The sequence below is a fragment of the Rana temporaria genome, chromosome 1 (assembly GCF_905171775.1).
Source record: "Rana temporaria chromosome 1, aRanTem1.1, whole genome shotgun sequence".
NCBI lineage: Eukaryota > Metazoa > Chordata > Amphibia > Anura > Ranidae > Rana > Rana temporaria.
In genome coordinates, this window is record NC_053489.1 from 564,755,422 (window position 1) to 564,768,420 (window position 12,999).

Sequence of the window (12,999 nt, forward strand, 5' to 3'; positions counted from 1 at the left end):
CAGTCAGTGTAGATGGGGGCATCCCTCCCGCAGAGCTATTGTGTTCTCCTGTTGGGGTTGTACGCAGACAGCCATCCCTTCTGGGAGAAGAACGAGTGATTATTGCTAGAGGCTAGGAAAAATCCGACATGATGGTTGTACCCAATTTGATCGACTAGGGTAAAATCAGCCTTCAATACATGGTTCAAATCTTGACGGGTCCCTGCTGAACTGGCCAAGATTCAAATAATCTATGAGCTTATGGCTTGTGTCAGTTTAGGGCTAGCCATACATGCAAAGAATGTAAGAGCTTCCTCCATCCAGGCTAAGCAGCATGGATTAAGGATTCCCTTTTGCCGCTAATGTATGCAGCAGCTGGCAGGGCCCATAGCTGCTGAACACCTCAACAGTTATTGTATCTGATTGGCTGTAAATTTCCTGCCAAACTCGTATTTCAATAGGTTTTTGTTTTGCCATGTAGTGCTGACAGGACCACCCCAAGTTCAACTTCAAGCAGTGTATGGCCAGCTTTTTTAAGGGGACAGTATGAAGCACTGAATTGTAAAGGGACTTTGGCATAGGGTGAAAACATTTCCAAACTACCATTCAGGGACACCCTCCCTTCCCAAAAGCGAAAAAAAAAAACGAATCAGAGCACAGTGATTGGACACAAGAGGCGGGATTTATGATTTCTCTAATCACAAGCAGGGGGCGGGATTGTGCTCATCCAGGCATTCCCGGCCAGGACAAGTATTGTCAGTGAGTAAAGCGGTGATGTGGCGGCTTTTTTTGGGGGGCATCAGATTGGCCCGGGGGGTGGTTGTGTCAGTTTCATTCCGAGACTCTGTATTGTCCTGGAATGAATGTGCCCGGGACAGACTGCAAAATGCGTGACTGTCCCGGGCAATCCCGGACACGTGATCACCCTACTTTGGCAGCGTCTTGTAACAATCTCTTAAAATAAGCCCTGAAGCATGGTCCCATTCTCATGCAGCTGGCCTGGGGTCTCCAACTACCCCAGTAGCCTGCCTGCAGTCCTAAACTATGTTTAGTTGTGCAGCAAGATTGACATGCCTCTGAAAAGTAATCTGCATCTGGACTCCTTTTCCTGTGTTTGACAGGAGGTGAAGAGGAGACATTGCCCCATTTATGCTTTAATGGGTCACGTTCTTTGGCACTACTGGCCACCAAAGGCAACAGGGAAGTTCATTTTTGCCATGACCATAGCATGTGAACCCCATGTCTTCTGTCTTTGCAGATTAAGGGGAGGCTGTAAAAACATATGTCAGATCAATGTTTTTTCTGCCCCTCAGCTTCAAGTCTAAACAAGCCCTCTGACCACCCGTTTTTTCTGCCCCTCAGCTTCAAGTCTAAACAAGCCCTCTGACCACCCCTTGTAGCACCCTAGCTGACAATCTACTGTATTTCCAGTTTTCCGGTTTAGGTACACTGAAAATTATGTGTGGCCCTTTGGTGAGATCAGAGTCCACACCAGGGCTAACTACAGTATATCAAGTAAGTTGACCACCACTATTATGTGCAATGATCAAAGTTAAACACAGGAAACTGTAATAAGATTAAGGGAAGGGTATTCTCTGACCCCCAGACCGCATACTAGTTCTTATAGGCAAGAAAAGGCAGCTTTAATCTGAATAATGACATCCACATAAAGGTATAAGCTTTGTAGTCCTTTTTATTAGGTCATTCCCGGTCTCATTAATTCTGCATATAAGCATTGTTTCAGGTGAACAGATTCATACAATTCACTGGCTTATTAAACCTGACTTGTAGGTGTCCCGGGGACTCTAATGATGGCTGATGCTGCTATTCTAATAATAATAAGAAATCATTTGCACTAGGAACTACTGAACCCCATACTTCTAAGGATGGAACATATTTTATACATGTATAGGTCATGGGATATTTTATGGCTAACATCTGGAACTCAGATGTGTAAATATATATTTTTTACTATGGCTTTAATATACACCTACGTGATATATGACAGTATGCACGAGATAAACATTGGGCTTACCGAAAACATACTATAAAATACTCCAATAAAGCTTCAGCTAAAGTGTATAAGAGCAAACTGTGCCACTAGGTGGCAGTAAAGCATATGTCAAAAAACGCAAGTATGTTCAACCATGGGTATGCTATAAAGAATCTTAATAGCAGAACACTTCCTACCTGCAACATTTCACAATCTGCAGGTTTTATATCAGATATACTGAGATGCAAATTAACCTCTGCCGGCTATCAAAATATCATCCATGTGCAGAAAATGTATCTATAAATTTACCTTCTTCAAGTAATAAAAGCAACTGTTATCTTTTAATAAGCCGGTGTCAGAATTAAATGGGTTTGAGCCGTACATCATGCTGTAGGAGGCATAATCAAATCTTAGCATTGGAAACAAATATTTTCTGGCGACGCTCCGAGATTACCAGCATGGAAAGAATTCACGGGGTCAGAGGAAATTAAGAAGAGAATAATAGGTCTTCTGTGCACTTGGTGTTTGATTCTCTTTTATATAAACCAACAGGAAGCAGTTCACAACAGCATTAGGCTTAATTAAGTGAGTGTAAATTGCCTAGGCATCAGTGCGGGATCAGTGTCACTACAGTGCAGACACTACAGTAATCTCTGAGAACTCTTCTCCAAGATACCATACAAATCATACATGTATTTACTGACAGCTGTGCAATAACCAGATAGAAAAGCAGACCTACCAACACATACACTGACACTACAAAAAAAAAAGAACCAGTTACCCTAATGCCTTAAATAGACAGTAGTGGTAGGAAAAAGATGGGGTTATATTTCCTTTTTCACCCATGTACACTTAATGATGAGAGATGCCTCACCGGTTTTCACGACAAGAAAATTGCCATTTTTTATACTGGTCGAGAAAACCGGTCGTGTGTATGCTCTCTAGCAGTTTTCTCAACAAAAAAAATGCTTGCAATTTTTTTTTAAACCAGCTCTCTTTTTTCTCGTCGTTTTTCCCGTCTGTCTTTTTCTCGTCTCAAAAAACGGTTCTGTATATGCCTTTCCAAGGGGAAAAAGCCCATGCTCAGAATCAATGCAACCCAAATACAGCCCAAAGGGTGGCACCATTTGAAAGGAACTTCCCCTTTATACTCCCGTCGTACGTGTTGCACGTCACCTCGCTTTGATCGGACAGTTTTTTACATGAACATGTGTATGCAAGTCAGGCTGGAGAGGAATCACGTCGTGAAAAACAACGGCTTTTGAACGTCAGGAAAAACGATGGTGTGTACGCGGCATTATTACCGCAATACATATTAACAGACATGCAGTGGCATTCATTTTATAAACAATATACCATAATGCACGAATGCCGGGTTCACACCAATGTGCTGAGGTTTGCGATTGTATGTGTGTTTTACACAAGGTTTTAGGTCAGTTGACTTCTATTACACCATAGGTCTTCTCAAAGCGGATCGTAGATGCAGCATGCAGGACTTTGATGCACTTTCATGAAAACGTACAGTCTAAGGCCCCGTACACACGACCAGTTTCCTCGGCAGAATTCAGCTTCCGACCGAGTTTCTGGCTGAATTCTGCCGAGGAAACTGGTCGTGTGTACACTTTCGGCCGAGGAAGCCGACGAGGAGCTCGACGAGGAAATAGAGAACATGTTCTCTATTTCCTCGTTGTTCTATGGGAGCTCTCGCCCCGCCGAGCTCCTCGGCGGCTTCAGTGCTGAACTGGCCGAGGAACTCGATGTGTTTGGCACGTCGAGTTCCTCGGCCGTGTGTACGAGGCCTCAATAGAAGATTCAAACCATCTATGGCCAGCTTAAGGACCATGGGTGCCTCTGGACGATCTCCTAGTAGGGGAGGACTGTATGTTTGGACTGCTAAACTGTGTATGAAACTGTACCCAACTACCTGATGACATGCCACCCAGTGGAAGAGACATTGATTCCCTGGGCTCACAGGAAGTTGGTTGAATGACGCTGAGCAACATGCAACCCATAAGACATTTATAAATCTTAATTCTTGACAGGTAAATACACAGCAGAAATACTACCAAAGGGTTTGTAATTATGTTCAGCCAGTCATGTGATATGGACACCCACTGCGAGACAGCATAGCAAGTCAGGTTTGCCAATCCGACCCCAGTCTGTCATCTAACAATGAAGGAAAGACAGCACACTGGGGAGGTCATCACTCTTCTCTGTATGTTCAGAAAGTTGACTGATGGTACTGTGCAAAGTAAAAGGGCTCTGGCTAGGGTTGCTACCTGTCCAGGATTCACCCGGACAGTTCGGGTTTTGAATTGTGTGTCCGGGTTTCAGTCCATCTGAAACCGCGACACAATATTCAGACAGGAATTTGGCTCAGAACAGGTCCTGATAGGAGAGTGAGAGGGCACTATGTGCGTTACTTTTCTCTTTGGAGAAAAGCATTACTTTTCTCAGCATTACTTTTCTCTTTGGAGCCCCCATATTAAAAAATAAGTTTTTGCGGTGCGCCGCACAAAGTGTTTGGGTTTGGCCTGAAGAAAAAGCTCTGGCTCAGATTGATGTCCCTCCCTGAGTGCTGTTGTGCATGAGATTTCAGGAGGCTGATATTAGGCCAAATTTATAGATTTATGCTAGGTCCGGGATTTAGATTCAATGTTTTTTTAGATCTGCATGAAGTTCAGCTCGATTCATATTACCTACAGCCTATTTATCATAAAGATTGTTTAGTTTCTACTTTGTGTGAAACTGATTATATTCCAGCCTTTGTAGTTCCAATTTCTGTACAGTGCAGCTTTTTTCCACTTTCTTATTCTTCTCATTTTATGGCAGGTGACACGTGGACAACTCATTTAAATAAACTACTTATCACATTATAATTAGATAGGTTTCACAGTCATAACATGTATATTTTAAAATAAATATTTTACCAAGCTTCTATATAACTGTGATATGACAAATTCTTTCGAAGAGCAAGAAATAGAGCGTGAATACAAAATGAAAGCAGCTCCTGAGGGAATACGTTTTCAGATAGTCCTGAAGGAACCCTGAAGGTATGTCTCAATTTATACAGGTTGCAGTCCTCTTAATGGTCACTGTTATATTAAGTATAAAGAGGTTATTAAAGGGGGTGACGTGTGAGCAGGTGAAAGCTGCTTGCAAACTCTAAACCCCTGGGAATCTGTAAACTAAGATATCTTAGACGAGCATGGTTGTTTTTGGACTTTCTTTTGTCAGGTGATTCTAGTATCTTTGGACTGCAAAAATGGGCACTTAACCACTTCAGCACCGGAAAAATTGGCTGCTCAATGACCGGACCATTTTTTTGCGATTCGGCACTGCGTCACTTTAACTGACAATAGCTTGGTTGTGCGACACAGCACCCAAACGTCCTTTTTTTCCCCACAAACTGGTGGTATTTGATCATCACTGCGATTGTTATTGTTTGCGCTATAAACAATAAAAGAGCAACAATTTTGAAAAAAAAAACCCACAATATTTTGTACCTTTTGCTATAATAAATATCCCCTAAGCTATTTTTTTTCTTAGTTTAGGCCAGCGATATGCAATTAGCGGACCTCCAGCTGTTGCAAAACTACAAGTCCCATCATGCCTCTGCCTCTGGGTGTCATGCTTGTGGCAAGTCCTGCTATGCCTCATGGGACTTGTAGTTCTGCAACAGCTGGAGGTCCGCTAATTGCATATCCCTGGTTTAGGCCAATATGTATTCTTCTACATATTTTTGGCAATAAGCGTATATTGATTAGTTTGCGCAAAAAATTATAGCGTCTACAAAATAAGGGATAGATTTATGGCATTTTTATTATTATATTTTTTTTTACTAGTAATGGCGGCGATCTGCAATTTTTATCGGGACTGACATTATGGCGGACACATCGGACACGTTTGACACATTTTTGGGACCATTGGCATTCATACAGCGAGCAGTGCTATAAAAATGCACTGATTACTGTAAAAATAGCACTGTCAGGGAAGGAGTTAACACTAGGGAGTGATCAAGGGGTTAATTGTGTTCCCTGACTGTTTGTTCCAACTGTGGGGGGAGGGGACTGACTAGAGGAAATTACAGATTTTAGTTCCCAGATAGTAGGATCTCACAACCTGTCTCTCCTCACAGAACAGGGATTTGTGCGTTTACACACACATGTCCCTGTTTTGCCTCTCGTGCCTGCAAACGCTCGTGGCCAGCGGTCCTTGCGACCGCCGGTCACGAGCATCGGCACCCCTCACGTGCGCCTGCTTAAAGGGAACGATGTACAGCTATGGTGGGTTCGTGGGATCTTGCCGACCTGTGGCAGTATAATGACAGTGGCTGGTCAGCAAGTTGTTAAAGTGGTTGTGAACCCTTATATATACCCACTGAAGTGGTTGGCCTCAGGTGATATGCATAGATGAACCAAATCCTCCTAAATTGTACCTGTTTATCTGCAGCCACCTCTCCTCTACCTCCATTTAAAGTTCAGAATTGACCGTGTTTTTGAGCTTCCAGAGGCAGGGGGTGTGGGAATATGACGTCACACTCTGCCCAGCAGTGTCAGACAATTAACAGAACGTTGTCACCCTATAGCAGGAAGTGCCTAAAAAAGGACGTCCATGGCTGGATCACCATTTATTATTGTAAAGAAAAATGCAGATGTAAAAATAATGAACAATTCATTTAAAATGACAAATTAACAAATTAAATATTGTTTGAGATTTTAATTATTTTGCTTGAATTTACTTTAAGAAGATTGATATTTTCTGGGAAACTGACTGGGTATATTTATCATTTGTGAGTTCCCGGGGCCATGTAAGCTGCAATAAACTGATAAATAGCATCTTACTACAGTTGGTACCTGAACTTGAAGTATAAAGTGATCAGTGGATTTTCGGTTAAGCGTTGCTGACGTCGTTATCACTCCTTGCTGGTTGATCTGAAAAGTATTATCTTCGTTTCCACTTAAAATTGTAAACGTAAAAGGAGGACCGTTGTGGGAAGAATCCTTGTCAGTCACCGCCAAGTGCAGGACGCTGAAGCCAATCGCCTTATTTTCCTGTGAAGAGACATTTAAAAAAGAAAAAAAAAAAAAGGATTATAAGGCTGTCACAATGAGATATATTTGTCTAGAGGCTGACAGCAAGTTTCTGCACATGAAGAGAAGACAAGGTTAAGAACCCAGCCTCACAGCACAGCAAAGCATTGATATGAACATCACATTATAAAAAGAACAGACAGCGGAAAATAAATAAATAAAAAATCTAATATAAACATAAAAACTGCCACAAAAGTGAAAAATACACCTAAAACTTTGTATCCACTGGCTGCATTGAATATACTGTACTTGTGCTTAAATGAGCTTGTTAAGGCTTTGAGGGGGATAAAAGATATCTTCACCATCTAAATAAAGATGACAGAACACAGTGGAAATCCATTGCTTGCCTGCATTTCCCTCGCTGATTTTGTACACATGAAATCCTATGTTAATGAAACTTCAACTGCTTGTTAGTCACTATCGTCTGAAAACTGATGTCAAGCCAATTTAAGTTTTCCTAAGACAAAACCTTTGTGAAGTAGAATTAAAGCAAAAAAAAAAAAAAAAAAAGCACTTTATTAGTCTGCAGCATTTTAAGACTAATAAAGGAAATGAGTATAGACAGCCCAGGGCACAGCTTCAGATTTCCGGAGAATGGGGAATAAGAGATTGGGATTGCCGAAAGGCCATTAACTACTTGTGTACTAGTCTGTAATACAGTACTCCTGCATTTTTTCCTTTTCAGTGATAGTTTGACTAACCATTACTTGGTCATGAAACACAGGCGGGAGATTTACTAAAACTGGAGAGTGCAAAATCTGGTGCAGCTCTGCGTAGAAACCAATCAGATTCCATTGTTCATCTAAAGCTTAATTGAACAATCTGAAGATAGAAACTGATTGGCTACCATGCACAACTACACCAGATTCTGGAGTGCACAAGTTTTAGTAAATCTCCTCTACTGTCCCAAACAAATTCTATATAATTTTCTTTAAACATATAGATATCAAATAAAATGCCAGGTCAGTATGAACACCAACCAAATTAGACTTTTTTTGAAAAGTAGACACCCTAATGTGATCACATTTTTAACAAAAAGGTTCTTAAATGAAGAAACATGCTAGTATTGAGGGGGTTAAAAGGGGCTTGGTAATGGGGGAATGACACATTATTGTACAGGTCATACATAGAGGGGGGTGAATAGGGTTAATATACAGGTTACATACAATGACAGGATGGAGATGCATGTGATAAGGGAGGTGAGGGATTAACACATAGTTCACATATAGAGACAACATTTATATCATATGTAAAGGGGAAGAGAGATGGTGAAAGGTTTAAAAAACTATTGAAAAAAATCAGCACCAGCTGATCCATTCATTCTTTCCCCATTCAACAAATACTATGACCTCTCTTTTTCTTCTTTTGTAAGAGAAAAGGGAGTTCAACCATGTAAACAATAAAATGTGTGATCAGCAATTATATGGTACTAAGCCCCTCTGATTGACTCAGTACAGTGTCTCTGTGTACAGAGCCGTCCAATGATGGCTCTGTGCTTAGTGATTAGCAGAACACCACTCAACTGCTATTTATCCAGTGCATTTTATAAACGGCACTGGTAAATGCCAATTCAATGCCAAAGCTCTGAGTTCAGAGAGAGCTAAACATCTTCTGATACCCTTTGAAGATGAATTGAAAAGTAGTTAGCCACCTGTAGCCAGTAGTAGCATTTTTTTTTTAGAGGAGGGACATTTTTACTTGCTGGTTGGCTTACAATTTATATATGATACCTGTAGTGATAGCTAATCACCAAAAGTGACGGATAGCAAATAAATAATGAATATCGCATGCACAAATCTTCCAGCGTTCTGGGGATTTCCCTGCTCTATAACCAGTGAATACTAACTAAATGAATGGTGTCATAATCACCGGGAAAATAAAAAAGATACAATAAAACACATTGACATGTCTTAAACCCCGTACACACGACCGGTTTTCCTGCCAGGAAAACTGCGGGGAGAGCATTTGGCCGGGAAAACCGGACGTGTGTATCCTTCCTCGCAGTTTTCCCGACAGGAAAACTGCTGGGAATCCCGGCGGGAAAATAGAGAGCCTGCTTTTAAGCCTGGCAGTTTTCCTATGGGGAAACACTGCGAGGGAGCATACACAGGGCTGGGATTCCAGGCCAAAGCTCTCCCCACAGTTTTTCCGATGGGAAAACCTCTGGTGTGTACACAGGAAAAGTTACCAAGCAGGTTCTCGGTTTTCCCGTTAGGATTCCCTGCGGACTTTATACCACCAGGAATCCCGGTCGTGTGTACAGGGCTTTACAGTTGTTTGTGATGGATTTTAGCTCGTGGCAGCATAGGATCTTAAAACCAGTATGCAGAAAGAGCCACTTCTGTGCCATGAGCAAAAGTCTCTGTGCAGAGGTCTAACACTAGAGATGGGTGAATCTGCCTGGGTGAATCCCGCTGAAGTCTATGGGGGGGGGGATAAATAAATACACCAATAGAGTTTATTGCCCAAAGCTAGCTAGCTATCATACGTTTTCTAACTGACCCTAGTCTCTCGCTATGCAGTTTGTCAGTTTTCCCTACAACAGCTTCTAACACATTGACACTATGGGGTCAATTTCCTACACCTTGAGAATGCAAAATCTGGTGCAGCTGTGCATTGTAGGGATACATTGCATGAGCTGCCTTTTAGGTTTGTAACTTTTATATTATAAAAGTACAAATAGCGTGATATCTATACCAAAGTAATCCCGCTTTCACCTTAGCTGCCCTAATATTATTGAGACCAACTGTCTAAAATTGGGACAGCTGGAAGGCAGGATGTATTTACTGCAATCCAATAAAAATAATATTAACCATCCCAGAGGCATTGCTGAAATTCAAATACATATAATCATAAAACTCTTTTGTCTCCCTATAGCTTGTGTTTTCCCAGCAATACGCCAGGCTGCCATACGGACAGCACTGCTGTACAATGTAATTTCAGCCTGATTGATCTCACTTCAATCAAAATAGCACAATCAGCTTTAAGATAAGCAGTACAAATATCTGCTTTAATCAAGGAAATAAAAATACTTCCAGTGCATAATGACCTCAGTGCTTTATTATGTTTCCACACCTGAAAGGAATATTCGCTATGTTGACATACTGAAAACCCATACTAAAAATTAGAGAAATGTGAACACATATACTGCACATAAAGAGGACAGCCTTCAGTGAAGGGTCATGATATATTTATCCAGGAAAACTATGCAAGATAAGAAATCATATACATATGTTGCAAAGTTATTTATTTCTAAATTGTGTGTAATGCTAAGAATGTTAGGTTAACTTAGCATTCCACTCATATCTTGGATATACAAACTCATAAACATCACATTAGAACTATACCATTTATATAACAAGCTGGTATTGCTTGTAAAGTAGACATAGGCCCCTTTCACACATGCGGACCGTATGTCCGCTTTTTCATCTATCCGTTTACAGATGAAAAATGGACATACATGTATCCCTATGAGATAGCAGGTGTCAGCGCATGAACATCCGCTGACACCTGATCTCATCGGTGTCCACAATGTTCTGCAGAGCAAAATCCTATTTTTCCATCCGTCTGCAGAGCAGATCGGGTGAACACAAACAGACGGTCCGTGTTCATCCGATCCCCCCCCATAGGGGAGAGCGGAGATCTGACAGGGCGGTCCCTGCACAGTGTGGGGGACCGCCCTGTCATCTGCCAGCTGAGCGGGGATCAACGGAGCGATCCCTGCTGAGCAAGCGGATATGAAAGGAGCGGGATCCGCATGTCTGGAAGGACCCTAGACTATACTATATATTTTTTCACTAGTAGCAGAAAGGTTGTAATTCTGGTAACATTACTGGCTCTTACATGAGCAGTTCTCTTTGGAAGCTTTTTTTGACACTTTCTGGAAAGTCAAGTGACATTTACACTGTCATTTCTCTAGCCCATATAGATTATGGTTTCCTATAGCATGTATAATACAATGTTCAGCAAGGAGCCAGAAATCAAATTTCAAAAGAAAATCCTGGCAATGGGGGCAAAAAAATGATTTCCTTACTAAGCCACTCCTCTTTTTAAAGCAGTAGTAAAGTCTACTTTGGCATTTTTACCTACAGGTATGTTTATAATAAAGTTTACCTGTAGATAGAATTATTAACTCCTAAAGGTGCACCGTTTAGAAGATATTCACTCTTTTGACCCCTCGCAGGCACATGCGGTCTGAAGTACCGGCACACACGTGCCGTTCCTTCATAGCGCTTTGCTGTGGATGGGACTCCCACGTGCATGCGCACCGCTGGAGGACTTCGTTCTAAGGTAAGTATTTCATTTTTTGGGCATGGCCGCGGTTTACTGCCCCTTTAAAATATAAATGTAATGTAAATGTAAACACCAACAATTAACTTCTCTTTATTGCTCGCTTTTGACACAGACACAGCCCGCTGTCCTCTATGGGCTGTCAGATGGAAAGGAATAGAAAGAGAGAGAGTGTGCCGAGTCTGCTGGGGCTGCTGACATTACATTTAAGATACTGGCACCCAGCAGCAGTCCCAGGCCTTTTGGATGTCTACACAAAGAAGGTTTTAACAGAAAGAAAAAATGCGCTGCGTAATCAATATTAAATAAATAAATAAATAAATAAAGCGCTCCGTAAACTGTTGGCGCTATATTAATCATGTATAATAATAATCATAATAATAATAATACAATGCTTAAAATATGTTAAATCCACACCTAATTTTACAGGAAGATTGTTGTTGCAATGACTGTTTTGATGACAAGGTCTCTGTTATACCTTGTACACACGATAGGAATTTCTGACAAAAAAAGTCTGATGGAATTTTCTCATCAGAAATTCCTATCGTGTCGGCCCCATAGGATTTTTTTCCGTTGGAGTTTGGAAATAGAACATGTTTTATTTTTTTCTGATGGAAAAAAATCCTATGGGAAATTCCGATCGTCTGTGAAGAAATCCGACGGAGAAAAAAACACGCATGCTCAGAATCATTGAACTTAATTTTTCTCGGCTCATCGTAGTGTTTTACGTCACTGCGTTTTGGACGGTTGGAATTTAGTCTGACAGTGTGTATGCAAGACTGATGGAAGACAGCTTGAACAGAATTCTGACAAAAAATTCCATCAGATTTGAGCCCATAGGAAATTCCTATCGTGTGTACAGGCATAAGGTTTAAAATATGAGAGATGTCATGACTTGTTTTTAAAGCTGTGGGGATATTATTTGTATCCTTCCTTCAATTAATCACTGACCTCAAGCGAGTACAATAATATCAGGGGTCTCAATGTCTAAAATGCATACCCCTATTCTAGGAAAGTCACTCGCCAATTATTTAAAAAAAAAAAAAGGATAAAGATGGCAGCACCATAACTTGAAACTTTAAATATAAGTCATTCCATCTCCAACGTTTTCAAACTGAAAGGTTATTTTTAATTTTTAACTTTGATGAAAGTGTACCAAGAGACACATTCTCATACCAACAGTCATCTTTAATGAATTAATAAATGAATCAGAAACATATGAAGGTTGGCTTTTTGCTACAAATGAAATGATTATTCACTTGGAAGCATAAAATGAACCTTGTTTGCTTTTTCAGCCAATACCATATAGAAACATTGAAAAGGGGGGGGGGGGAGGGGATACGTTGGGTCTTTATATGAGGTAATGGGTCGATTACCTCCATCCCTATTTATTGTATGATAAAAAAGAGAACAAGAGAGAGCAGGATTTTATATGAAGCATGTGCGGGGAGGGATTACAATTGATTGGGGGCAAATAATATATCTGGAATACGTTTTAGATTGAATATTTTAATACTTTCACATAATGCATCGTACCTGACTATATTGCATTGTTGAAGAAATTGGTAAACATACACAATTCACAACAATTCACAAACTTAGTTGGGGAAAGAATTATTCAAGCAGTGACCCCAATATACAAAC

The 12,999-nt window shown here is 40.8% G+C and overlaps 1 protein-coding gene across 6 annotated transcripts in view; it reads right to left on the reverse strand.

The window, feature by feature from the left end:
* The window catches only part of FAT1 (FAT atypical cadherin 1), a 302,956-nt gene that overhangs the window by 64,205 nt on the left and 225,752 nt on the right, over positions 1–12,999 (reverse strand). For all 6 annotated transcript variants that reach the window (XR_005745015.1, XM_040334417.1, XM_040334441.1 and 3 more), the window contains exon 18: positions 6,829–7,026. Coding sequence is in view for 5 of the 6 variants with exons in the window: in XM_040334417.1 (XP_040190351.1) it covers positions 6,829–7,026 (198 nt within the window). In the remaining variant the exon portion in view is untranslated. The remainder of the gene's footprint in view (positions 1–6,828; positions 7,027–12,999) is intronic.